Below are 26,161 nucleotides of genomic sequence, written 5' to 3' on the forward strand. Positions count from 1 at the left end.
AAATAAGAATACTCATGGGTTGAGATAAGAACAGTTTAATAATTGAAATAAAACACAACAATAATAATAATAACAACAACAATAATAAGTTGTAATGAAAAGGAAAATAACAAAAAGAGAGAAATAAAACCATAGATAAATAAGTGATGCAAATGAAAACAATTGCTCACCACCAACCAACCAATGCCCAGCCTGTTCCTGAGCAGCAGCCCCCTGGCCAGCTCTCCCACTAGTTTATATGCTGAGCATGACATCATATGGTAATGAAAATACCTTTGGCTACTTTGGGTCAGCTGTGCTGACTGAGTCTTCTCCCAGCTTATTGTGCACCCCCAGCCACCTCGCTGGCAGGGCAGCATGAGAAGCTGAAAGGTCCTTGATGTAGTGTAAGCACTGCTCACCAACAACTAAAACATCGGTGTGTTATCAACATTCTTCTCATCCGAAATCCCAAACACGGTACTATACTAGCTACTAGAAAGTAAGTTAACTCTGTCCCAGCCAAAACCAGGACAACCATCTTTCCAAATGTTCTTAGCCCACATGTGACAATGTTTGGAGAAAAAGAACCCTGACAAGAACCTCATTTTCTTCCTTCCTTCAGATTAAAGTTGAAAAATACTTGATTCGACAAGAGAGAGAGAAAGCAGAAATGCTGGCTAAGCTTGAAATAGAAAGACGCCTTGCTGCTATGGTATTTAAAGTAGTATCCTTTTTACTGACTAGGCCTTTGTCTTTAGTTAGTCTTATTTATGCTGCACTGAAATATTCCAGTAATGTAGTATGGGAGAATAAATTTAGAATAGTGGGTAACAATGATGTGTGCCTTTTCCCTCTTTCTGTTGTTTACAATCAGAACTACACAGACCAGCTGGGAGAAGATTTAGTGTTAGGCTTCAAATTTTAAACATATGTGCTTAGTGGCAATTGAAAATACTGTACCAGGTAACTGGGGGCTAGATACATTTCTAAATGCATGCTTCTGCTCAATGAAGATGAAGATCTTTCTGCTTGATTTGTGTTTGTTGACTGAGCGACCTCTGTTCTTCAGGGCTTAGACTAGAAGATCATAATGCTTTGCTCTGCCTTTGAAATGCAACTTAAAAAGCCTAAGATGGTTCTGGCCCCAAAGGAGCTGCACAATAAGACAGTGACACTGTAACTTCCCTCATCCTTACCTGCCAACTGGCCAGCAGTCTTTGCCTATGTATTCTTTCCAAAACTGCCAGAATGGCAGTTTTACTAGTTATTTGGTATATGAACTTCTGTCCACCAGAAAAAACTCTTGACACTTTTAGCATATTTCACACACATCACTGAAGAACATTAATCTACTAGTGACAGACAGAATAATTGTATGGGTGATCTAGAGGTGAACTACCTTATTATCATTCCCCAAACTACACAGTTAATTCCAAGTACTACACTTTCTTTTGTACCCTAAAATATTTTTTGTGGTCGTTCCCAGGACAATAAAAGACTGCGTGCTCTTAATGACATGATGAGTGGAGTGCTAGAAGTCAAAAAGGAAGACATCTTGAAAATTGTGAGCTGCGTTTCTGCCATATCATTTAGGTAGCTTATGAGCTTTTAAGGAAATGTGAAATTCAGCTAGCAATTTTTTCTAGCCTAAGTGATAGAATAAAGTCATAGAACTGTAGAATTGCCTTATGCCTAGATAGAATCTGTAAGAGACCATACACTGGACTCAAAAGAGACCACAAGATTCTAGTGCCTGCATATGATTTACCCATCAACACCTGTCCCTATCACAGTGAAATACCATAGGGACATAATCTAATATTACTATTACAGCAACTGTGTTGCTGGGAGAAGGGTCTGTAATCCGTGGCTGTGATCTTACACAAAAATACTGTGTTCCAGTTAACTCAGCAAATATAGATAGTATAGTAGTAAAGGAAGGAAAGAATGTGAAGGAGTGTCCCAGAAAAAAGATAGCGCAGACCAAAGGGCTCTCCCTGGAATTGATCTGTTTTGGAAAATTAGGACTCCACTTAGAAGTATACATTAGCATGGTATTAGATTTGGGGTTCTGAAACAGAAAATGTGGCATAAAACAATAGTATGTTTGAGTACAAAATACTTGTATTTTATAAGATCCAGCAATGAATTTCTGTAAACAAGTAAGAGAGAACAAGCACAACAGATACACACCACAACTACTGCTGGAAGTAACAGACCAGAGGAACAGAACACATTATACAAGGCTTGTTTAATTATACTTAAGTCTTGTACCTTACTTACCACTAAGAAATACCCTTTCATTAGATTTGGTGCATGCTATAGTTTGTTAGTGTGCTGATAGAGACTTAATATTGCTTTTGAAGCATATTTGTCATTAATACTTCCAGGATATTCCTCCACCTCCTTTTATATCCAAGCCTGAGGATGTTTGGAATGATGAAGAAAAGAAAATATTTAGAGAACATGAAAAAAGAGTCAAGGAACTGAATGAAGAAAAAGACAAGTATAGAAGGGTAAATTAAAATGAGAAAAGGAGTGTTTTGTTCGCAGTGCTCATGACCAGTTTCTGATATTCCTTAGGAGCTACTTCTAAAAATGAACACTAATAAATAGAATAAACAAAAACCAAACAAACAAGAAAAATCGTGTGGCATATTAAATAAGTCCTAGCTTAGACAGCAAATTAAGGCAATCTCTACTTACACCAATTAATAGATGCCAGCACTTGTGATATCTGACAAAAGGTAACTTTCCTTCACAAATGTACCAGTATTCCTAAAATGTTTTTTTCAGGTTCCATTCCCAGAGTTGCTGGTGCCATACACAAATAATACAGTTGTATTTATCCTTCAAAGTGGTATTTCAATGACATAACTTGATAGGCTGATGGCACTCTCCTTCCAAACCAGTAATTTCTGGGACCTTTTGCCTGAAGGATACAGTTCCATATTGTGCATTCTTTAGCAACTGATATACTATATCAGAGCTTATTTGTTCCTCCAGATGTAATATTGCTGCGCCTGTCCTTCCCTTCCCCAGGCACTGGAAAATGAATTGAAGAAACTTGAAGCTTCTATCCAGGAAACAACACAAAATTTTGATGAGACTGTGTGCAAACTCTCTGAAAGGAAAATGAAAGTAGAGATGGTCATCTATCAGGTATCACAAAGAACATTAATTTTTCATCTCTGTCTCTGTGCAGCAGGAATGTTAACATTTTTTATTACAATCATTTCACAGGAAGAACTCAAAATAGTCAATCTCATTTATGCTTTACTGTTGGATGAAGAGTTGGACACTAGAGAAGCTGGACTTCGTAATTTCCTTATGAAAAAAGAGAAAGAAAAAGTAAGTTATCATCTGGAATGCTGTTCTTAGGCAAAGTGTAATATTTACAGTACAGTTTCTTGTGAAGACTACTTCTTCCAAATCAGAATTTTGCCATAAATGATTTTCTGTCAATTTGCAGGGTCACTGATTTTTTTTCAACTTGTACAGTTGACGTACATTATAAATACTTATGTTTTCTAATAGGTATCTGTCTTGGTTCATCTGGAGATCTTTGGTAAAACTCCGTACATTCAGAAGGGCATGCTTCTATTTCTTTGGTATACATAATATGTTTTAGTATCCAGTATCAAGCTGGAAGCACTACTTATAATGCTTTTATGGCAGGAAAATGCACAAAAGAATATGTAATACCATTACGTTTTTCACTGAGGCCAGGGCCATGCTGACTTGTGTTTGCCAGTTCAAAGCATAGACAGAGGTGGTATGTGAGTATCTGACCACAGAAGCAGAACATACCATGGCGTACGGTGCTGATAGTCTTATCAAGCAATTTAATCTCCTGAAGACTTTACCCATCCCTGTCAAACCATATACAAGTCAACAAAAGACTGGAGAGCACAGGTGGTAGATCTGGATTTCAATACAAGTGCGTACTGCCCACAGTAATAATTTTAGAGTGACATTTCTGATTCCTGTGTCCTGCCAATACTTGTGCGACTCAGGTGATCTAAGTGGTGGTAGTCTGCAGTTGGTTCTGGCTCTTGGGACAATAGTATCCCATTTGCCCACTTTGGCTTTGTGAAGCTGTTCCTGAGTCCACAGATAATGCACCAGTGCCTCCCCATGTCAGATATCCTACTCAGCCTGTACAGACCTCTGTGTCTGGAGCTGCAAGTAGCTATCTGTACATGAGCTACAGGGAGAGGTTCCACAGTAGGCATCTAGCCTCTATCACTAAACAGTCTGAACTAATTTTAAAATTATCTGAGGCCAAGTGTATACCAGCTTACACTTTTCAAAATACATCTTCTTTTTTTTTTAAATCTATTTTTTTACGTTCCCATTGGTATATCTTTTGATCTGTGCAAACTGTCAAATACAACAGAACGGTCTCCCCAGCACAGTATAAGCAGTTAACAGCCTTGATAAAACAGATCAGTATCCTGATGTGTAGCAGAGCTGTCATGACAATAGGGAACCTGCATTCTAAAATGAAGAACCCTCCACTGAACAGATTTGAGAATTTTTGACTCGTCTTGAACAGGATTTGAGAATTTTTCACTGGTCTTACCTGTGATGACGTGAAAGGAGAAGGTAAGCCCTATGCAAGTGAAAACAAGTATCAACATAGGTCCATATATTAGAAGTTTAAAAAGAAGACTTGTAAGCATTTGTATAAGATATTTCTTATAGAAATTTATTTTCTTAAGCAGTGTACTAGTTTAATTTTACACCTGCTCACCTTTTAGCAGTATCTACAGGTAACCCCCTGAAGAAGACATTATATTGTTAGTAAAAATAGCTCACAAGGTTTTCTCTAGAAATAAGAAAGTGTGAGCTGCATCAGTGTATTCATCAGATCATTCAGTGCTTCTGCTGGCTGAATTTCATTCCTGAAATCTTTCGGTTTTGCTATAGGTCAAGGCTGCAAGAACAATCCAGGCTACAAAAAATAAAATTGAGGCTTACACAGACACCTATGAAAATGCAATATTTGAAGAGAAGGTGAGACTCTTGACAAACACAAGGAGATTCAGAAATTAAAAAGTTAATGCTACGTGTTGGTAATGAGAAGAATATACTTCACTGTAAGTATGGGATGAGTTGTGGTCAACTTGCTGATCCTTAAAATTAAGCAGTAAAGGACAGTATGCACATAGAAGAATTTCTGAAATAGTCCAGATCGCCATGATGCTTGGGAGCACTTGGAAGAGCACCATATTATTCTGTATTTCTAAGATATGGGCTGGTTGATACTTTTTTAAAAATAACATTGTGGTAACAAGAAAGCTTTCTGTTTCCCTCCTAGAATCTGGAAAGTGGTTTTACAAAGGAGTTTTCTGACTTACCTGCCAATCTGCTTGATGAACTTCTCCAACTTTACAAACATCGACCAAAGTAAGATCCCCCCTGATTCCGTCTGTTTAAATACTAATAATTCTTGTGAGTCAAGATTGAGAATGCTATCTATTTCAATAGTCTAAATCATTTTGATAATAAGTAGACTGCCTGCTTTTTGTTGCATAGTTAACAATGGTTGATTTCCTGTCATACTAACGGTTGCTATTTTGAGTACTTACATTTCCTTATTCACCCCACACAATCTATTTTAAATGCAAGCTAAACAATCGTCAGGTCTCAAAGACATATATTCTTATTTTGTATAAGATGCATTCTTACCTATTCACTCTTTGCAAGAGATTGACAGCATGAAATGTTCTTAGTTGTTTGTGAGCTTCTTTTATGCAAGAGAAAATAAAAAGTCAATACTGTATGTACTGTGTGTGTGCACTAGGATGAAAATGACAGAAATGCTCCTTGACACAGCTAACCCGTATGGGAATTGTTCAGGCTTAGTTGAAGATCACAAAGAAATGCTTCCCCTCTTAATGAAAGCCATGGATGAATTGGATAGTCCTGAGCACATGCCTAATGGCTTAGACATGTCTACATGGGAACATTTTTGTTTAGCTAGACGAAATAAAATGGAGAGTGAGGAGCTGGTATGTAAAATTCTTTATTTTGCCAGTGTACTTATTGGTATTTTCAGGTCTTAAATTTCTGTGGAGTTCAAGGGTAGGGTCAAGCTAGTGGTGAAATAATAATAGATAAACTGTGAGTTTGAAAGTTTCCTCTGGACACATGTAATTCAGAATAATAGAAATGTCATCAAGGGAAACCAGCTTTAGTTCTCCTTCAGAGAAAAAAATAGCATATTAATTTGGATGAATTTGATCAGAATGATTGTGTCCTTGATATGATTTCATTTTAAAAAACGCAGATTTTCCTTTTCTCTATCCATACCAAAAAACTGTTAGGGTATTTGATTGCCATCACCTGTTCTCTCCCATTGGCATTCTACATTTGCACCAATACATTCTCATATTTTTCTAGAACATCAAGAATAATTCTTAACGAAGTGTGTTTCTTGAAAGTTCTAGCAAGCTATTTGTTCAGTTTAAAAGCATGAAGGTGTAAATCTGAGTTATCCCGAGAGAGATACATGAAATTTGACCAGGAGAGAAGGAAGCATGATTTCTCTTCATGTGAATAAACTATGCATAAATGAATATATAAATTTCTGAGCAGTGAAAGGACTGTAACCTCAGTGTTTCATGTGCTCTACTGGGATTCTCAAAATACCAGGCTGTGTGTTGATACATACAAATGTCTTCTTAAGAACTTGTCTTCTCTGTTCTTGAAAAGGCTTGCCCTGACATATTGACAAAGTTGAGAAAGTTTAGAGTGTCACCATGTTGCTTGCTTAGGTGAAATGGAAGGCCCTAACACTGGCAGAGATGCAGGCATTTCTCCAGAGAAGAATGGATGACAATGAGAAGATTAAGTCAGAAACAGAAGACATTTTCCAAGAACTCACTTGGTAATTTTTTTTTCCTATGTTCAGATACATTTTAATATTCCACCAAAACAGAAGCAAAAGTTGCTTCCAGAATTACACACTACGTTCTCCAACAGCCTTTTATCTAGGATTCTTTTAAGAGACCTACAATATTTCTGAAATGAGGTATGATTGCAGCACATGTGTGCAGGCCAAACCAGTCTTAATCTACCATCTTAAGTAACAACACCAGTAAGGATAGCAGCATGGTCTTCAATGCATGCTGACTGCCCCAAAAGCTACATCATACAGTGAATCCCTCAAAACGTTTCAAGGCCATGTATGTGCTAGCTTGCTCAGTTAAATTTTGCTTGTGTAGGCCAAAGAAACAGTGATCACTCCTAACTGCAATAGGCCACGTGACACCTGATTTCATTGAACTGCTTGGACTTGCAATATTTCATTTTTTCGTGTATATGACATAATGTTCGCCATTCAGGTACAAACTCCAGGATAAATTACATACAAAAACAGGTGCTGGCTGGGAGTCTCCTCCATTTCCTTTTCAATTGTTGTTAAGATTTCTGCTCAGTAACACCACTTTCTCTCAGAACATCTGCTAGAGTATGTTAAACTGAATCCAGTGGTCGAAAACTTCATGTATGGAAATAAGTTGCAAATTCCATAGTCACTTTTGGAGCAAATAGAAGACAGGCTGTCAAAGAGTAACCCCTACATGCACATAATATTATATAATATATACAACATATAATATAAAAAGTAATAAATATAAACATTTTGATAATCATGGGAGGATTTATATAATTCTGTTGAAATCACTAAACATTGTTTTTGTTTTCTGCCATTTTAGGCTGCAGGAGGAAAAGCAGAAACTTCAATTGAATTTGACTGTCCAGTTTTTGCTAAAACAAGGACAGGTAGAATTGGAAAGTACTGAGATCCCAGACTACACTGATGCCATTCTCATTAATAAGAGTGTTATTGAAGAACTGAATTGCTCTATCATGGTAATTTGCATTATCTGAAGGAAATGTACTTTTTAAACAAATGTATTGTCCTACCGCAGCTCTGCTTTTTCTCCAGGTTTACATCTAGTTTAAATTCATTACTACATACCAGTAGGCTCAATTGTAGTCTAGGAGCTATTAAGAATTCTGTAATGTCTCTTATAAAAAAATGCAATACAGCCTACTTTCTTGATGTCTGATCAATACAATTTAGATCAATGAAATGGCAACAGCTTTTAGATACACCATCACTTACACACCCACTTGTAAATAGATGCTGGACACCACTCCAAAAATTCCCTCAAGGCAAACTTAGTCATGTTAAGAAGCGTTTGAACAGTAACTTATATTAAGATTTTAAAAATTAATACACTTTTTATTGTAAGGTGAAATCGGTGATCAGTTTTTCATACTCTCATTAAATGTTCTTTTTTTAGGCATTCTAGCTGTACAAAAAAATTGCTTGTTACTGCTATTGCACAAAGCTTTCAGTAACAACTGCAAAATACCTTATACAGAGCAAGCTTGTATTTGTAGAGCTAAAATGCCTTTTCATTCTTATAAAAGACAGAAAGGTGGAGAGAGAGGTTAGTTGTAATTTTCTTCATCTCCTTCTATGATCCAAGGCTGTGGCACAGAGCATAAAAGGGAACAAAATTCCACAAAAGATAACCATCTGGAATAAAGTCTGGATAGAAACTGCAGCATAGCATGTTTTCCTTACTAAAATTATACCTTTGGAAGCTTGCCCATCTTGTTGCAAATAACTATTCCATAATCTGTAATGTGTGCTAATTAAGATTAATCTTTTTTTCCAGGCTCAAGGAAAAAAAAAAATTGCTAGCATGGTGGAATGTAAAGAGTTCTCTAAAGGGATATTTCAGCTGGAATGGGAACACAAGAAAATGAGAATGCAGATAGAAGATCTGAAACAGAAGGCTCGGGATATTGTAACACTACCTATTTCAAAAGATCGCCAGCTAGTGAGCTACTTTCTTTAATTTATATTTTCACTGCAGAAAATTTTGCTGCCTATACCTGTAAGATTGTGTATACCTCATAAGTCTCTTACTGCTACGGAGAAACCTGATGCCTAATAGGTCAACAATTCAGCTTGCAAAGGGGAAGTTTTACTCTTGAGATTGATCAGTGATGAAGTTCAGTGGAATGTTCAGGTGTAAATGAAGGCAAAATTAGCCCGAACTCTTAGTGTTTCAAAATTGGCACTGAGAGTGAGGAGTCATGATTTTGCAGCCACAAGGAACCTACCTTTTAAATCAAGCACGGTAACTTCTTTCTAAGTGAAAGGTCTGAGGTGCCCCCGTCTGGTTATCTCACAGAAATACCGTAACTTTTGCTCAGTATACAAAGATCGAGCATTCCTGCAAGAGCCTGTGAGCCACTCTCACTGCTATTTGTTGACTCAGCAGCAGAACGACAGGGAATTGTTTGCCATACCTGGCAGGCAAGATGCAGCAGCTGGCCGCCTGTAGCTTTGAACAAAACTAGCTGGCAGGCCAGAAAACATAGGTAAAGGTTGTGGAAGAGAGCCAAGGACAGCTGTGGGAGAAGAGAGGAGGAAGAAGGGTTGTAGGGGAAGCCTGAGGGTATTGCAGTATGGGATGTAGAGGACTGCAGGGAAAGCTGACGGTTTTGTGTCGATGAAGTGAGGGGGCGTAAAGGTTTGGAGTAAGGGATGTTGGAGGATCGGTAGGTAGGTTGGAGATACTGTAGTGGAGGGAGCTATAAAGCATGGAGAAAATTAAGAATGTTGGAGAGCAGGTAAGGATATTACAATTCAATCAAAAGATTAAAAAAAAAATAAATCCAAAAGATGTTTTGCTCAGGCTTCATTTGTTTTGCTGCTCTCCAAACTGCTTGTTCACTTCTGAATCACAGCCAAGGGAATTCCATAACGAACACCAACAAAACAGCTCTCCAAAGAGGTGATGTGACAACACATTGAAAAGTTCTTGCAGCAAATTGATCACCAGTGTTGCCGTTAGCTCAAACTTCATTTAAACTGATGAGCAGACTGTTGCTCTTCAGGGAGTTAGATTTGCCCATATACCAGTTTAATCCGAATTTGAATGTTCTGAGGGGCTTGAGTTTACTTTGCTTTTTGAGTAGAATGTGAGGGTTAGTAGAAGAGATAAGGCAACAGAGACCCCAACAAAGAAAAATGGCTTACATAAATGCATGCAGTCAGAGACCTGAGAACACCTGGAATGAGGGCCATTAATGAAGCAGTGAGTAAAAGCAGCTTGGTGCTGCAGGCAAGGAGCCCGCTCGGTGCTTCCTGTTTCTCCTTTTCTAACTAGAGCACTCCAAAGAATTTTACCTGTAACTTCGGTGGGACAGTACTCTGGAAGGATGAATCTACATCTACAGAAACCTGTCTACTGCCCATTATGGGTCATACAGCCTGTTTTACCGTTTGTCATTTGATAAAGAGGTATTTTAGTAGCAGTGTGTCCAAGAAAAAAACGTCAATAGATTCTCTGAAACCTGAATTACTAAGCAGATATAAGAACAATAAAAGAAGTAAGAATTACTAGGAAGCCACTTGACAGAAAATAATCACTTTCTTCTGGGGCCTAAAGACAGGCTATATAACACTTTGGCCTCCAGCTGTGTTAGCTTAACGGCCTTATAAGGAAAAGTATAGTTTGGGTTTTTTGACAACCTCACAACAAATTTGCTTGGTCTTTGTTTCCATTAACACATACTAGATAACATTCTTTTTAACAGCTGTACAGTTTAGTATTCACACAGCATCCAAGAATATATTCACAATGTCCATTTATGAACACTAGTAAGCCTTTGCAATGTGTAGAATTCTAGCTTTTTGAGTTTCTGAGTATGATTATCTTTACAGAAGTGTAGAATTGTTGAGAACAAACAGGTTTAATAAGATGGTTTCTTTCTGGTTTTAATTCTTCAGTTCCTAACTGTGCTGAACCACAACAGCCACATCACCCACCATATTTCAGTGATGGAGCAGAGTCTTGGCATCATGGATAAGGTAAATCCTAAGTGAACCACAACATTTGAGAGACACATCCTTAGTTCAACTTCTTCATTAGAAAGAGGTGTTTGTAAGAAATAACTGCAACTGATATAGGCATGCTACTCAAGGACTGTCTCTCTCTCTCTCTCCATGTATTTATTTTTCTGGCTTTCAGTAGTTTCTTCAACTTGTGCTGAGCTGTCTTACAACAGCATTTCTCTGAAGTCTTTGGAAGCAGTCATCATACATGAATTGCTGCCTAGATCAACCCTATGGAAAGAAATCTACTTGCTCTATTACTGGAATTAAATGCTTTCCTTCCTGAACATCTAAATGCAGATCTGCTTATCACTTCTTGCACACCAATGCCTATAAAAGTCACTCTTCCGTTTCTAATGAAGCATTCTTCCAGTCTTCACTGCTTAATGTTTCTCTCCAGGAGCACCAGCCTGTTCACAATATCACTACCCCCTGCTATATTCAAAATAACAGAGACACAACAATCTGATTTGCTAGCTCCCTCATCTATTTCAACATTTGAATTATGATTATCCTTGGTTTTAAGTGATCCCACTGGGTTTTCTCCAGGTTGCTCTAGCTGGCATCAGCCTCCTCTTCCTTTTCAAGCTTTCATATTTATCTTGTCCCTCACAGCGCACCCGACAGCTTCAGCACAACCCTTTCTTCAGCATTCTCAGCTCACTGATTCCACCGACTTCCTTTCCTCCCTTTGCCTTTCATGTTTTTGTATCTCTTTCCCTGATGCACACCTCTTTGTTCTTTGTCTGCTACTTACATTAGAACTCCATAAAGCATACTGGAATGGAGTGTGGGTGAAAGACACTATACGAAGTAAAGCTAGAATGTGCTATTAGTCAAATCAAAATACATGAAAGTTTATTGAGCTACAATGCGGTGCTTAAGATTATAGGTTTCCATCATAAGTTTGTCTGAACAGCCTTTGTGTAATCTAACATATTTGCTTTATTCATTTGGAAATGGACAGCTGCACAAGAAGAATGTGAAAAACCGTCAGAAAAGAATTAAGGAGTTGGAGAAGTGCATCAGTTTAAAAGAGCAAGAAAACTATGAGCTCAGCCTGGAGCTGAAAGAAATGCTTGTCTCTGTTTCAGAAAGGAGGTCTATCTTTGAGGCAGCTGGTAAGTCACAGTAATGCACTTCAAGTCACAAGCAAAGAACATTCAGAAAGTATCTCCAAGGCTAGACAGTCCTGTTCTCCATCAGCATCAACTATGGGGCAAGGAGCGCCTATTCATTACTGTATGTGCACAATTAGCAGTGCCCTTTCTACCACATTGTTTCCTTAAGAGCATGTCTAGAGGTTTTTGCTCTTGTAACCAAAATTAATTGACTAAATTGCTGAAACTAAGTCAAAATATTATAATAATTAATACCTTCATTAGGCAACATGCTTTCATTCTTTCTCAGAATTGTTCAACCAGCTTCTTTCCACCCACCCAAGGGAACAATGGAAGTAACGTGAAGCTGAGAAGGGTATTCACTCTTAGGAAAACTGTAGTGACCCTTCCACTAGTGGAAACCAGTTACAGATTTTCAAAACAGCAGGTACTTGCTAGAAACTAAAGGAAGCATGGCCAGTGCCTTTTTGAATTTCTTCTGCTTTATTCGGTACTATAAAGATTCTTAAGCCCAAGTGTAAGCCTTTTTTAAAATGCTTGCCTATTTTATACAGAACTTGGAATAACCCCAGGACAAAGCCAATATAGATCTAGACTATGCATTCCCTAAAAGTACAGACTAACCCATATATTTTGTTTTATGCAGACACACAGCATATTTCTGAAAAGATTGCAAAGCAGCGTTACCAAGAGATTTTGAGGCAGAAACACCTACGGGGTCTTGTAAAGGACCAGGAAGAACAGTTTGAAATTCTTCAGGCAGAAGTTGAAAGACTGAGATCAAGAACATTCCCTATTCTTTAAAAATCAAGAGTCCAGGTAGATGTATAATACCATGGTCTGTCTTAAGAAAAAGAGCTTGAACATCTACTTTTCCTCCCTGAACTTTTCTTTCCACAAATGATTTCTGCCATCATTTCTTTTAAAAGAACTTTAGTTTGAAAGATGCATGTTTGTCTGTTTTTTCCATTTCATAGTCTTATTCCCCTTATGTTTCAGTTCATGAAATTTATTTCTGCTGGTTTGATTATAAAAACCATATAGCTCATTACAGAAAACAAAGGGTACAATAAATTGTAGACTGATAGAAGAGTTGTGTTTGTACGTCCTTAGTCTGCACTATGCAATTGTACATTTTGAAGGTGAAGCACTGCAAGGAATCTATTAATTTGCATCTGCTAAAATTCCTGTCTGTGGCTTTGACTGAATTTTCCTTTTTAAAATATATTTATACCTGTGATGGCACAGGTGTAGGTTGCTGAGAAGATGAAGGTATACTTCAGCATGACCATGTATGCTACCTGGCCCAGTCCCAAAGGCTGGTGTGGTCTATAATAGCTTAATTACCCACAGCCAGCAGTAACAGTGGCTGGTGCAGCTGGCAGAATCATGGGAAAACCAGGTTTGGAAGAATTTGGTCCCCTGACATTGCTGCTGTCTCCTGCCCCCTTGCATTGACACGGAGTCTATTCTCCTGCCAGATCTCTCCAAGACAGCTCAGAAAGATAAAGAACCCTTAATAAAATTAACTACTGCTGGAGACTGATCTACCTGCTCAGGTATTCTCACAGATTTTTATTTCCCTCTTCCACAGTGTGTCTTGTCCTTCTTTCATAAATTCACTTAAAACCTAAACTCATTACATTGTGAGAGCATGAATAGCTCTGATACCTTAGTTTAACAATATACTTCTAAGGAAAACTACTGTTGTGATCTTGTACACCACCTCCTTACAGCTGTACATCACCCCTTTTTGCTTTACCATCTCTAACTGGGGTCTGTAATGAGTCCAAGTGCAAGACTTTCTCCTTCCTGCTGAAACTTTCCTAGAAGCAGCAGAGGATCTCAGGGAAGAGAGCCACCCCCTTCACCAGGCACCACCATCTTCTTTTTCTACCCTAAAAAGGCAGAAGAATTGAGTGCCTTAATACTCAAAATGTGATTAGGAATAAAGGTTGTTCTTCATTAATTGTCTGTAGACAGCAACAATGAGTATTCGTAACAGCAAGTTGTAGGTACAGGTTCAAGTCTAATGAGCCCTATCACTGGCAAAAGGGTCTGTATGATTTTTTATTTTCTTTCCCTTGAGATATGCAAGAAATTACTCCCTTATTAAGGAAACGTGAAATACCACTGTAAACAAAACAGTTAAGGTACAACCAGCAAGAAATGTGATCATATATAAAACAATATTCATGGCATGGAGAGGTGCAGTAGTTAAGATTTATGTGTTGTTACACTTGACAAGCAGCAATTTTAAGAACAAAAGCAGGCACAAGTCACCACACTGTATACATAGGCCATGGTGAGAAAATAAGCAATGTCAAGGTAAGATAAAAAAACATTTTGTAAAGACAACATTGATTGGAGGATAAATTAAATATGAACTTTTATTCAGCTTTATGATGCTGTATTAGACAAGGCCCTGTTTTTAATATTTATTTGAAGAAAGAAAACACCTTGGCTCTTGTAGTACAGTAGACAGATGTTGATTGCAGTTTTCTTGCCTTCCCTTGTATTATCTCAGGCTGTGGCAGAATGCCACAGAGACCGCCTCCTAGAAGACAACTGTCTGGGCTAGTATCTGAAAATTACTGCATTATGGCACATTTCCCTCAGTAATAATTAAAGCTATTGAGAACCTCTCGTTGCAGCTTGAGAATATTAAGATAACTAATTTTCATGTTGTTAACTTGCAAAATGCTGTCATTAACTGATGGCAGCAGGAAGACATTTGTAAAATGTGGATTTATCTATGCAAAGAACTAAACTTGTCCCCATCTGAACCACCAACAGGAATGACAATTAATTTGAGTTAGTTATTTCAATACAAGTAACCATGCAAAGACTAATCAAAGAGTAGACTGCCTTCTATCTGTTAATGACTCGATTCCATTTTATTAAATAACAATTCACTGATCAAGCTATTAAGACAGCTCTTCCAAGATAGCACGAGTTTGATCTTTTCCATTAAGTAATGCCTTTTACAGTGCCAACTGTACCTAAGTACCTAGTTTTACAAGTATCTCCCAAGAAAACCTCCTAATCTCAAAGCGTAAAGTCCACTGCCTGATTACCACTTCTTATGTGATCAAAATTTGTTCAGTCTTTCCTGCTTTTGCATGTGTGTAATTGAAAGCTTCGCACCTGTAGATTATGCATCTACAAAATCTTCCTCTGTTCTGCTGTAGTGCAGTAACTGGTCTTCTAATCCAAAAGAATCTATCAGCTGAGTGAGACTCACTTTCTTGCCGTCTGCAGAAAAGGCTGACTGTAGTTCGTACAGCATCCGTTGGGTACTACTTCTCCATTTCGCTATCAAAGCCTGCAGTTCAGACAGGTTGTTCTAAAATTGGGACAAAACAAAAAACCCCACCCTTTTGTTATTTGCTGAAATGAAGGTGTTTCTGCTAACCTGCACATCTATTTTTATAAAATACCTTGAACTGAGACAATATGCAAACACCACACACACACAAAGTGAGTCAGCACTATTGCTGAAGTTAACAAATGAGGATTACGCTATAAATTCCACTTCAGAGATTCACCTCACCTTAGATCGATACATCTTAACCAGTTTGAGCCTTCGAAGTAGTTCTTCCTTCTCTTGTACTTGTTTCATCAGCCTTACTTTTTCTTCCAGTAATTGTTGCTGACTAAGATCAACCTGTGGCACATGAGAATTCTCTGCTGATTCCCCAAGACCACTTTCCTGTACAGGACTTTTGAAACATGCATGTCCAGTGCTGTTTCTTTCCAGGTTTTTGGAACAGTCTTGTAATCGGGAGCAATCTGTACTCATCTTTGGCAGGCACCCTTTGTCAACATCAGCACAGTCTTTTTCTTCAGTGTCTATTTTGAGCCGCTTTGCAACTGTAAAATTAGTATTAAATGAACGTCTTGTTTTCCTTAATCGCTCCCTCAGAGCTGCACTCATTGGCTAAAAAACAAAACAAAAACCAAACAATCAAACATACAAAACAGAAGGATCAGAATAATCTGGTTTTTGACCAAATTTCAAAGAACTGTTTACCCTGGTTATTATTTACATAGAGTATGTCATATATGTAAAGACCATTGTAAAGCCAGACTTCCCGATTCTCTCTATAGCCTTCACAAACTTGAACAAAGTTAACTTGTTCCCTTCACATGTATTTGCACACACAGCTGCAAGGTGGAAAGATGTACCTCCACATTTTCCAGGAGGAAATCCTGTATTCTGTTGAGGCAAGCCTACTCGTCTAGTCTTTGTGCAGAAGATACATGGCATATTTCTACCTGGCTAATTTTATTCCATCAAGTTCAATTTCCCTCTCTAGTTTAATGGGGATATGGGTTGGGCTTTTTTGCTGTTCTATCCCACCACACAAACACTTTCTCTATTAGCACTAGTATAAAAACATCTATATTCTACTTGAGAGAATTAGAAATGATCTGTGTAATTTTTCACTTGCTCATGCTTTGAGATTCTTTACTGATAAGCATCTAAAAAGTGTTGGTTTTTTCTTCAAAGTAACTTAATTTTTTTTTTTTTTTTTATAATCTGTGTCTGACTTTTACCTGTGAAAATACATTAAAATATGCGAGGGAGGGATTAGTTAAGGAACACTTGCAAACTAGCCCTATCCTGCACAGGTCTGGATGCTGAGTATGACAGCATCACCATCATGTGCGCTAGGAAGAACACCAAAGTAGAGCCCAGCGGTATGGAGAGCATACAAACTGAAAACAGTGTACTTTGTTCAAGTGCAAGCAGAAGTCACACCAAGTGACTGCATACACAACAGCCCAGCAAACTAAGATTTAAGAAAAGTGACGATGACAGATTAACAAAAAACCCCATGCACCAACCAACAATAAAACCCACCACAAACCCTAAATAGTATTGAAATTTATTAGTATGGCATTTGGGTTATACTGCTCCATCACTTTGTATTCACAGTAAACATCTGCATATTCAGAGCAAAGCGTACCAAGTACAATCTCTTACCTGGACAACCTTGTATCTATCTATGGGTATTTTATATCCATCTTCATCCTTCCAGCAAACAGTATCTCAGTGATTTCCAACTACTTGATGATTTCACAAGCATTTTTTTTCTACAGGGTCACATTATTGGAAAAAAAAAAAGTAGTAATTTTTCTTACCTGTTTCCCTGAACTAGTCCGCTGGGGAGCTGGTGTCCCAGAATCCTTTGGAGTATGGCACAAAGATGGCAATTTCTCAAGCACAGTTTCTTCCATCTCGACATGGATAGACTTGCTGTTGAAAGACAGAATGAATTATGTATGGTGCCATTTTCACCCTTATATGAGCCATGTGGCTGCAGGAGTGAGTAAAAAGCTGTAATACGAAATACTAAGGCTTATTTGTTAATTGGTAAGTTCAAAAGAAGACATCTGCATAAATTACACAACTGTTTCACGCGCTAAGTTGCATCTTGCTTTGTGAATGGCTTTTCTTCAAGAGGACAAACAACTACTAGCTGGTATAAAGTATCTCTACTATGAATTGTGTATATTATTTTTGCCCTCACTCAAAGCTCTATGGAATTTTTTCTTTAAAAGATGAAAAATGTTATAACAAGTCTTTCAGGTGTTCTCCATTGTTTGTTTTGGGTTTTTTTTTCTATCTGATATCCTCTCTCAAGTGTTAAAAAGCAGCAAGACAACTTCTGAAGCAATCAAACACATTACAGCATGCCTATAAATCCAAGGTCAGATCCTGCAACATCAAACTCATCAAAAAAAGATCACTCCAAACAAACTGTATTTTCTTAACCTGAATGACCCTTACTTCTTGTCTAACTCAAAGGAATAATCCTTGCTGAGCCAGGTTCTGAAGAACCAGTCCTTTCATTTAACTATATCCCAAGTAGTGATAAAAGGATTGTTGGGAACCACAAGATTTTTATTGTCTACATGTATGAACAATTAATCTTTTCTATAAAACAAAATAATTGGATACCTAGGTCTGTGAAAATAAGCCACTGTCTCATTTGATCCTGGGGATGCTGCTTAAAAAGTAGTTACTCACATAAGTAGAATTTTAGATTAAAAGTACGCATCCTCAGTTCACTCAGAAAAGCGCTTTACTTAAAACATGAAGTCATACCTCCCAGCATGTACCAACTTCAAATCAATTTGGCAATGTTTAGCTTAGGTTAGCACTTGTGAACCATCGGCTAATAACCAAAATGCAGCTGGAAAATCATCAGCTACACCTTCGAAGCCTCTGAAAAATAAAAACCTGCAAACAAGTCACTAGGCAACGCCAGACTGGCATAAGGGGCTTCCTCTTCAGAGATGAAACATACCAAACCTTCAGTATGCCAAAGCCTTACTAGCTCAGCAACCCTGGTCTTGCTGGCTCTCTGCCAAGTTTATCTTACAAGTCAACATTCCCCCCCCCCGCCCCGTTGTTCAAAATTCAACATATGGTATTCTATATAAAAAACCAACAACCAACCAGACTTTAGTAAAGCAAGTCTGGTTAATTGGGTATTTTAGCAGTCTATTAATTAAACAGGTAGCCCACAGCACCCATTAAATATAATGCAAGTTATCAGTATTATTTCTTAACATAAGGAAGAGCTAGAAAAAGCTACATCATGCCTATGCATAAGCAAAATCATTTCAAGCCTGAGACTTCAACAGACTTGTTCAACTTTTTAAAAAGGATGCCCTGACTCTCCACCTTTACGTTCTAACGCGGATTGATCTTCAAATGACCAGGACTAGAGTGAATACTTTTTCCAATGGTTCGCCAATGCTGTTGCTTTAATTCTAGGAGCATATTCACATGGATCTCCTGCACTCTTAAAATCCTTACCCAGTATCTCAGGCTAAGAATCCTTTAAGTTTTCAAGCAGCCATGCTATTTATCACACAGAAAAATAATTTTCTCCAGCAAGTAAGAAAAACTTGGGCTAAGACGGGAAAAGACAACTTTGCACTTCAGTACTTACTCGATTTTTTACTTTGTTTGAGTCCCGGATGTTACGTACCGTTTTCCCGTTTATAGTGACATTATCTAACAGCATTCACTCCTTGTAGTTTTCCTCTCACCACCCGAAGGCTCTACTGACACTCTAGAACAACTTTTCCCTGGCTAGCTTTCCACCCTACAGAAAACCAGAAAGAAGACTGGGCAGCCCACAAGCAGAACCACAGATCCAGGGCGCTCTTTCTGAGGAGACGCACCCCGGAAACGGAGCGCAGCAGAGATCCGCAGCACAAGCGCGGACCAAGGCAGGGGCTGCTCACTCGCCGTGGGCTGAGGGGAGGCTCCCCAGGGAGCACAAGGCCCGCAGCCCTAGCGAGGCCTAGCCCGCCCCTGGGAGCCAACTGGGCCGGCACCCGCGGTGGGGGTCAAGGAAGGAGGCAGCCCCAAGGGACCCTCTCCTCTCTCTCCTCTACCCCAACACGGCCAGGTAGAGAGGCACAGAACCGCTCCCCTCAGACAGAAGGGAAAGCAGCTGAGCGGGAACAACCCTCCCAAAGCCGCCCGCCCCGCGCCGGCCCCAGCGCTTCAACCTCCCGCTTCCGGCGGGAAGGGGCGGGGCGCGTAGGGCGCCCGCAGCGCGCCTGGGCCGTGCAGGGGGCCTCGCGCCTGCGCGCGGTGGGAGGCGGGGCGGGGCTGCTGTGCGGGCGGGCGCGCGAAGCTTGTCCCCGCGGGTGGGCGGGCGGGCGGTAAATGGGGTGCTGGGGGTCGCTGCCGCAAGGGTGGGGGGCAGAGCAGCGCTGCTGCCGCCCCTGGGACCCTCGTACACACTCCTCTTGCGGCTGTGCGGGGCCGTTCTGTGTCACTTAGGCGAGTGTGGGCCTGTCACCCCATGGCTGGGGCCTGCCCGAGGCCAGGTGTCCTCTCACAGCACGTGCCCCTGTGGCAGGGAGGGTGGCCCACAGAGTGCTCCCCACCATGGCTGCCAGGCCCAGCCACGGCAGCCACAGCGCTCCACCTCAAGCTACCCATCGCCTCTACCTCACAGAAGGGGAAGAACTGTACCTGAGGCATGCACTGGGAGAAGTGCGATCAGCGCAGCACAGCCTTGGTTGTGAGGGGAGGAGGAAGTGAAAATGAAGAAACTTGGCTGGAAAAAACAGGCAGATTGGGCTGGTGACAAGGAACAGCCCCAGCTGCAGCCGCAGTGGTGTGGTTGGGAGCAGGACTGGAGGGCCACGGCACTCACGGGCACTGCCGAAGTGAGTGTGCTTTTCATACTTGTATCAGCAAACTTCCCTTCCATGCTGCAGACCTGGGTTCCCCACGTGGATTTACGTTTCTCAAAACTGATTTGTATAAAATGATTTTCCGAAATAACTGGCAGGACTGAGAAAACAAGCTGTGGAAGCCCTAACAGCGACAGCTCAACAGCCCGCAGTGATGATGTATGGGTGGTTCCTCCAGCGGTGCCCACAGCCCAACGGCTCCATGCTGCGCATTGAGGCCTCGCAGCTGTGCTGAGCCACATATGGAATACGTGCACCGACACACTCTTGCTAGATCATGCCTTTAATTTGTGTAGCAGAAATGCATTAATTTCCTGCCTGTTTCTTCCTCACAACCACGGATGAGGATGCTCAGTTTTCTCTTCACCCAGTGTAACTCCTGTCTGTATTGTGACAAGATACACTCTTGTACTGAGAGGTGAGTAAGTGCTGGGTGTAGGTGTGATAATGTGTTAGCAGTTTGACCATAAGTATACACAGATGCACTCACTTCAAATAGAATTTCATAAGGATGATAGCAACCTTTCTCTCCTACCATGAAAAGTATCTAAGCATTCAAAACCTATCTAGAACAAGTCACTTTGGGAAATCTAATAACTTGGGGGCCTTTAAATTACTCCATGTATAGGAGTTGATCATCTGCAGGTGAAATTTATTTAGAAATAATGTTTTCAGTAGCAAATGTGGGAAATCGGATTATGTGGCTAGGTTGTATGATCTTTTATAACCATCTAGTGAAAAAACTTGCACGATACCTCAACTGTTGAGGCAGTTTGGAGGCATTTTTTAAACCAGCCCCTTTTCTGTTGGGTTTTTTTTTGTGTGTGTGTGTGTTTTTTTAATACCTGCAGCAAATTTAATGTCATGAATATTTTATTTTTTAATATGTTAAAAATGGACTCTTGAGTGCAACTGAAAGTGCTAATAGAACTTCTGCTGCAAACATATCAAGTGGGTTGGATCTCAAATACACTGGGGCTTTGAGATGGCATGTCTCCAAGTTCACAACATTTCCTTTAGTCTCAAGAATGGTCCCTGCTTTAAATTACTCAAGCTCTGTTGTACAGACATGTTAACAGACATGTTGCACAAGAACAACAGAAAGTTCGAGATTTTAGATCGTTTGCCAGTTGAGATTCCAGTAAGATTTTACAGGCACATAACACATGAAAAAGTCATCCTGTGCATTATCATTGCTGCTTTATTAGAGCAACGCCTACGTGCCCCACCCTGAGTGAGGATTACAGTATTTTTGAGACTGTGAATATAGGAAGATGGTTCCACACGTTGGGTTTATTGGTTTAATGTACGACACATAGGGTAGAGAAAAGGAAATATCATCAGTATTCACTGATGGGTAATCACTCTAGGAAAAGATCCTGTTTCAGGTTGGTAATAAGTGTTTAGCTGTGTTTAGCACATCTGCCCATTTACAGGTTTACTTGGTGTTTACACGTAGTACTGCAAAAACATGACTTGTCCAAGACCTGGCAGGAGGCCCCTGACGGAGCTGGGAACCGCAGTGTCATCAGTCACTACCCAGTGACTATCCAGTACTTCTATTGCAGAAACACAATAGTGATGGATATTATGTTATCCACAACTTAATGATCGCAAACAGGAGTCAGACTAAAACCTTTCTCTCAAAAAGTGCACATCTGTTTCCCTTGAGGAAAAGAGGTTATCCGTGTGTTATTGATGCTGGCACGTTTATGGCACACTGTGGAGTGTTTCTCATACTGTTCAGTTAAGCTCACTGGTACATGCACATAGCTAGCAAGTTCATTGCAATATAGTTTTTATTAAACACTATAATGCTATTTTTTTTTTAATTCCTTTTGTGATCAGCATAGTTTGGGGAAACAAAATAAAAGAAAAATGCATAGGAAATTATGCACTGGGTAATAAAATTATTGAGCTCTATTTGCTGAACATACTGCTTCCCTTCAGAGAAACTTGTTTCCCCAGGGAACCTGAAGAAAAACGTGCTTCCTGGTTTTATTTTCTGCAATGTTTCTGTGATGACATTTTAGTGATTGGATTTCCCCCCTCCCCCAGTTTACACCATTTTGCCTGCACAATTGAAAGATATTCTTTATGTATTGTCTCATTCATTAATCCTATATTACCAGGAGAGCACTAAGGCTCACGCATCAGCAGTGACAGGACAAGAACATGTTACATTCTTCTATGGTCATCATCTGCAGTAGCAAAGCCAAAGTGGAGAGTAGAACTTTGGCTTTAGAGACTCCAGTTTGACCTTCATGGGTTGTCCTCTTCCAGAGTGACAGGAGCATCACAAAACTTCCATGTAACAGCTTGCTGGGCACAGCAGCTAGGCCTCTTCTCCCTAAACATTGCAATGAGTAACTGAGATGTTAGTCAACAGAGTCTTAATGCATATACATGTTACCTCCTTCTCTCATTTTTCTGAAATCTGTTGATCTTCTTTAAAGCCAAATCTTGACGCATGAAGTACACTCTGCACTGTCTGCATATTCTTTCTTGCCTAAGGCAGGAGGGTGGAGTGTTTTTATGTGCCTAACCACTAACTGCTGCAGAAATTTTTTAAATCCTACCCACATCAGCATGGGCCTAGGGCTGTGTTTTTGCTGGCTGCATTTCAGTCCTCACAAAATGTTCTGACTTGCTTATAGCCATGTAAATATATCAAGGGAAGGGCTTTATAGACAAGATTCCTGGAGTAAAGCCAGTTTACTACAACAAAACCTGTCCTTGGGAGATAGGTTCTGCTCGCATAATGGTGCAAATGTCCAGTAATTACAGTGAAGTCACTAGAATGACATCAGCATGAAGCTAAAGCTAAAGTAAAATTTTTTTGCCTTTTCTGCTTTACAGCTGGGGCTTGCTTAGACTATTCCTTATTTTTTACTTCAATTTTTAAGGTACCTGTCTTGAAAAGAAAAACTGACATAATTTATTGTAGCTGAGGGGCACTGCAATTTGCCATTACAAAAGATAATGTAAGAGGCAGCAGAGATCGGCTTCCTAGTTCTCGCTGCTGCATGTGTGAATAACCAAGTGGGTGAGGCACAGGGCTAATAAAAGGGAACAGCATAAAACTGTCTCTTACTTTTGTGTCTGCTCATGGGACTTTCTCTGACATAGTCATGCCAAAAATTACAGTTTGAGGTCTTTACGAGACTGTAACAGACAAAGGAAACAATAAACAGACCTTCAGTGTTCTTGTCTTTGCTGGAGAACTGATTGCTCATTATTTTAAGAAAATTCAAGCCTTTTAAATCCAAGCCCTTGCCCACACTAGTCCCTGGTACAGCTTTTGTCATCTGTGATGGTCTGAGCATACTTTGGTGTGTTTGGATTGTACTGGAGCTTGGAGAGTTGTTTCATTTTCTCACATACTTAATACAGAAGTTCATTTCATGCTGTGCACGTCTAACTCTTAGGTTGCTACTGAAATTGGTGAAGCTGCAAAAGCAGACATGGTTTATTTGCAAGGGCAGAGGAGCTCATTTAAGGGCAGTTGCCCATAGTCTAGACACCTTGGGTGGACCCAGTGGATTAAACTGGGGTACCAAACAAGTCACCCAGAGAGCAGGTAAGCACAGGTGGAGATGCACACCTTACCTTCTTCCTGGACTCCTGGGGGTTTCACTGTTGCTCTGAGTGTCCATCATCACTTCAGCAGCATCACTGGTTATCGTTTCGTTTTAGAACAAATAACCATTCTGCTGAGCACACCTCCTTCCCTACCAAACTCAAGCATCAGTGGGCAGGATTTAAAAATACACTTCCTCCCTGTTATTAAGAAACAAATGAGGTCATTTACCTGAGGCTAGAGAAAGCCTTATAAAGTAAAAATCTAGAGGGATGAAATACAAATGTGGCACTCATGGGAGTTTTCCATCTCTCGATAACTGCTCACAATAGTCACATCTAGAGGGCTGACATTTCAGTGTAGCTATGTTATCAGGCACCGACCACGCTTCTGTTGCAAACCAGGCTCACAGGTTAATACACTCATGTGAGAGCTGGCTTAAAGCTCTCTCATGTTTTTCTGTCGGTTAGTAACACAATGTTTTAAGTGTGCATAGTTGTTGTGATACGGGAGATATGTCTGTGTATTATTCATGCAAACAAAATCACGTCTAAGGACAGTTGCCTCAGGACTGTGGGCAGGCAATTCACCAAGAATTGTGAGCGGGTATGAAACTCTCACTTTTTAATATAAAGGTTGAAACAAGTTCTTTAAAAGTCAAAAGACTTAAGGTACTCACAGACAATGGAAACTCAATAAATACTTGCTTATCACCCCTCCTGTCAAAATGCTCTGCTATAGGGAAGGCAACAAGAATATCTTTCCTTTAGCAAGTAAAATGTGCAGTGAAGCTTTTTGACTTCTCATTTCTTGAGTCAAATATGCTGTTTATGCCAGTTACAGCTCATTTCAAAATGGATACTTCAGTGTTTGTGAGCTGTATTGCTTTTGTTCCAATTATTTCCAAGGTGATTTCAGTGCAAATTTTCTGTTCATGTTCATATCTGAAACAACTGTATTTTGAGTTCCTTTCTCCACATAGGCATACAGAAGGAGCTTTACTGATGAGTGTGGTAATATTTTCTTACAACCTAAATGAATTGAAGTTAATATTCTTACATTATTTTTACTGTTGTCATGTTGCATTACTGCAGAAGGGCAGCTTAGCCCTTGTGATGTTTGAAGTTACTGAGAAAGTTCTACTGAACTGGAGGGAAGCAGAACTATGCTATCCTGATGGAAGCTAGTGGAAGTGTGGCATATGGAGTGAGCTAATGGTATGATTTCCTGTGGTGCTGAGATACTGGAATTGCAGCCGACTGCATTAGCATGAGTATTCCACACTGTTTTTAATGTGTGAGAAGGCAACCAGTCTTCCTCTCAACACATTAAGGAAACTGTATTTCAGGTGAAGAACATTTCTCTTAAATGGAGTCCAGGAGTGCTCAACTGATGCTAAGTGAAGACAGAAAATTCTTTGGTCAACCACATCAGCAAGTGCTACCCACTTTAACTGGTGACATTTTCCCATTGGTAGCCCACATGGCTTTGAGGTTGTGTCCTGGCATCAGTGATCTCCATCATAGATATCAACAGTCAATGAACAAGCTCTCTTCATCATCAGCCTCTTTGATGGCAGCCATGCCATAACATTTCAAGTAACACTCCTGTAACTGGAAGTCTCCCAGTACATTCACAGCTGAAAGAGTTATTCTGGTTTTGATATTTTAAAGTTTATTGCATTTTTTCTTTGAGTTAATTACAAGCATTTTATGGGTACTGTATGCCAGAATAAGCTATTTCATCACTGTTTGGTGATAACTCAGCACATGGGTATGTATTGACAAGTTTTCTCTTGAAAGACTTCACAGGAGTTAGATCAGCAGAGAGGTCACCCTGGAGTTTTAGCTGTCACGTACCCTGCCTTTTCTTGAGTCTGTGAAACCAGGCATCACTAACCTTAAAACTGTCCATGTTGATGTCTGGATAGGAAGTCCTATGTAGGATTCATTTTTCTAGGATCAACAGTGCACATATGGGTGCACCCTACTTGATCATGTGTGATACATGGGTACAAAGAGTAATCGAGAATATCGTCATCTACTCCATGCAGTTTATTTTGTTGGGTGGCATCTTTCTTTTCCATTACTGTAAGGACTTCTGGGTCAGAATTTTTTCCCTTAAAGCAGAATTCTCACTTTCTAAAATCAAGCCCAGAAGCTGTGAAACTGCCTCTGGTCTAACACTTTATTGTCTTAAGCTTTTCTCTCAAACCTAGAGAGATGTGCATTCTCACAAATATTGCTATAATGCAGGAGCTAGTACTCCTCTGCATTACCAGTTAGTGTGCCTGTCTGTAACTGCTGATTTTCTAAA

The 26,161-nt window shown here is 39.7% G+C and overlaps 2 protein-coding genes across 4 annotated transcripts in view; one reads left to right on the top strand and one right to left on the bottom strand.

Annotated features, from left to right (window-relative positions):
- CFAP43 (cilia and flagella associated protein 43) overlaps positions 1 to 13,253 on the top strand; it is a 50,075-nt gene extending 36,822 nt beyond the window's left edge. The window contains exons 26-39 of one of the 2 annotated variants that reach the window (XM_027802503.2): positions 605 to 694; positions 1,469 to 1,546; positions 2,373 to 2,498; positions 3,025 to 3,144; positions 3,226 to 3,333; positions 4,915 to 5,001; positions 5,306 to 5,394; positions 5,792 to 5,999; positions 6,765 to 6,877; positions 7,707 to 7,863; positions 8,682 to 8,846; positions 10,808 to 10,888; positions 11,880 to 12,033; positions 12,680 to 13,253. In XM_027802503.2, the coding sequence (XP_027658304.1) occupies positions 605 to 694; positions 1,469 to 1,546; positions 2,373 to 2,498; positions 3,025 to 3,144; positions 3,226 to 3,333; positions 4,915 to 5,001; positions 5,306 to 5,394; positions 5,792 to 5,999; positions 6,765 to 6,877; positions 7,707 to 7,863; positions 8,682 to 8,846; positions 10,808 to 10,888; positions 11,880 to 12,033; positions 12,680 to 12,837 (1,734 nt within the window). In that variant the 3' untranslated portion in view covers positions 12,838 to 13,253. The remainder of the gene's footprint in view (positions 1 to 604; positions 695 to 1,468; positions 1,547 to 2,372; positions 2,499 to 3,024; positions 3,145 to 3,225; positions 3,334 to 4,914; positions 5,002 to 5,305; positions 5,395 to 5,791; positions 6,000 to 6,764; positions 6,878 to 7,706; positions 7,864 to 8,681; positions 8,847 to 10,807; positions 10,889 to 11,879; positions 12,034 to 12,679) is intronic. The other variant, XM_027802504.2, reaches the window with a different exon arrangement.
- A 1,140-nt stretch (positions 13,254 to 14,393) lies between these two features.
- SFR1 (SWI5 dependent homologous recombination repair protein 1) lies at positions 14,394 to 19,589 on the bottom strand. Of its 2 annotated transcripts, none has more exons than XM_014278429.3 (4): positions 19,041 to 19,589; positions 17,182 to 17,296; positions 15,587 to 15,973; positions 14,394 to 15,379 (listed from the first exon to the last, which is right to left on the bottom strand). In XM_014278429.3, exons 2-4 carry the CDS (start codon positions 17,275 to 17,277, stop codon positions 15,188 to 15,190), a joined length of 675 nt encoding a protein of 224 aa, XP_014133904.1. In that variant the 5' UTR covers positions 17,278 to 17,296; positions 19,041 to 19,589; the 3' UTR covers positions 14,394 to 15,187. The 2 variants fall into 2 exon arrangements, with proteins under 2 accessions (XP_014133904.1, XP_014133903.1); XM_014278428.3 differs by having other exon boundaries at positions 19,002 to 19,589.
- Positions 19,590 to 26,161: the final 6,572 nt, after the last annotated feature.

The sequence above is a fragment of the Falco cherrug genome, chromosome 9 (genome assembly GCF_023634085.1).
Source record: "Falco cherrug isolate bFalChe1 chromosome 9, bFalChe1.pri, whole genome shotgun sequence".
Lineage (NCBI taxonomy): Eukaryota > Metazoa > Chordata > Aves > Falconiformes > Falconidae > Falco > Falco cherrug.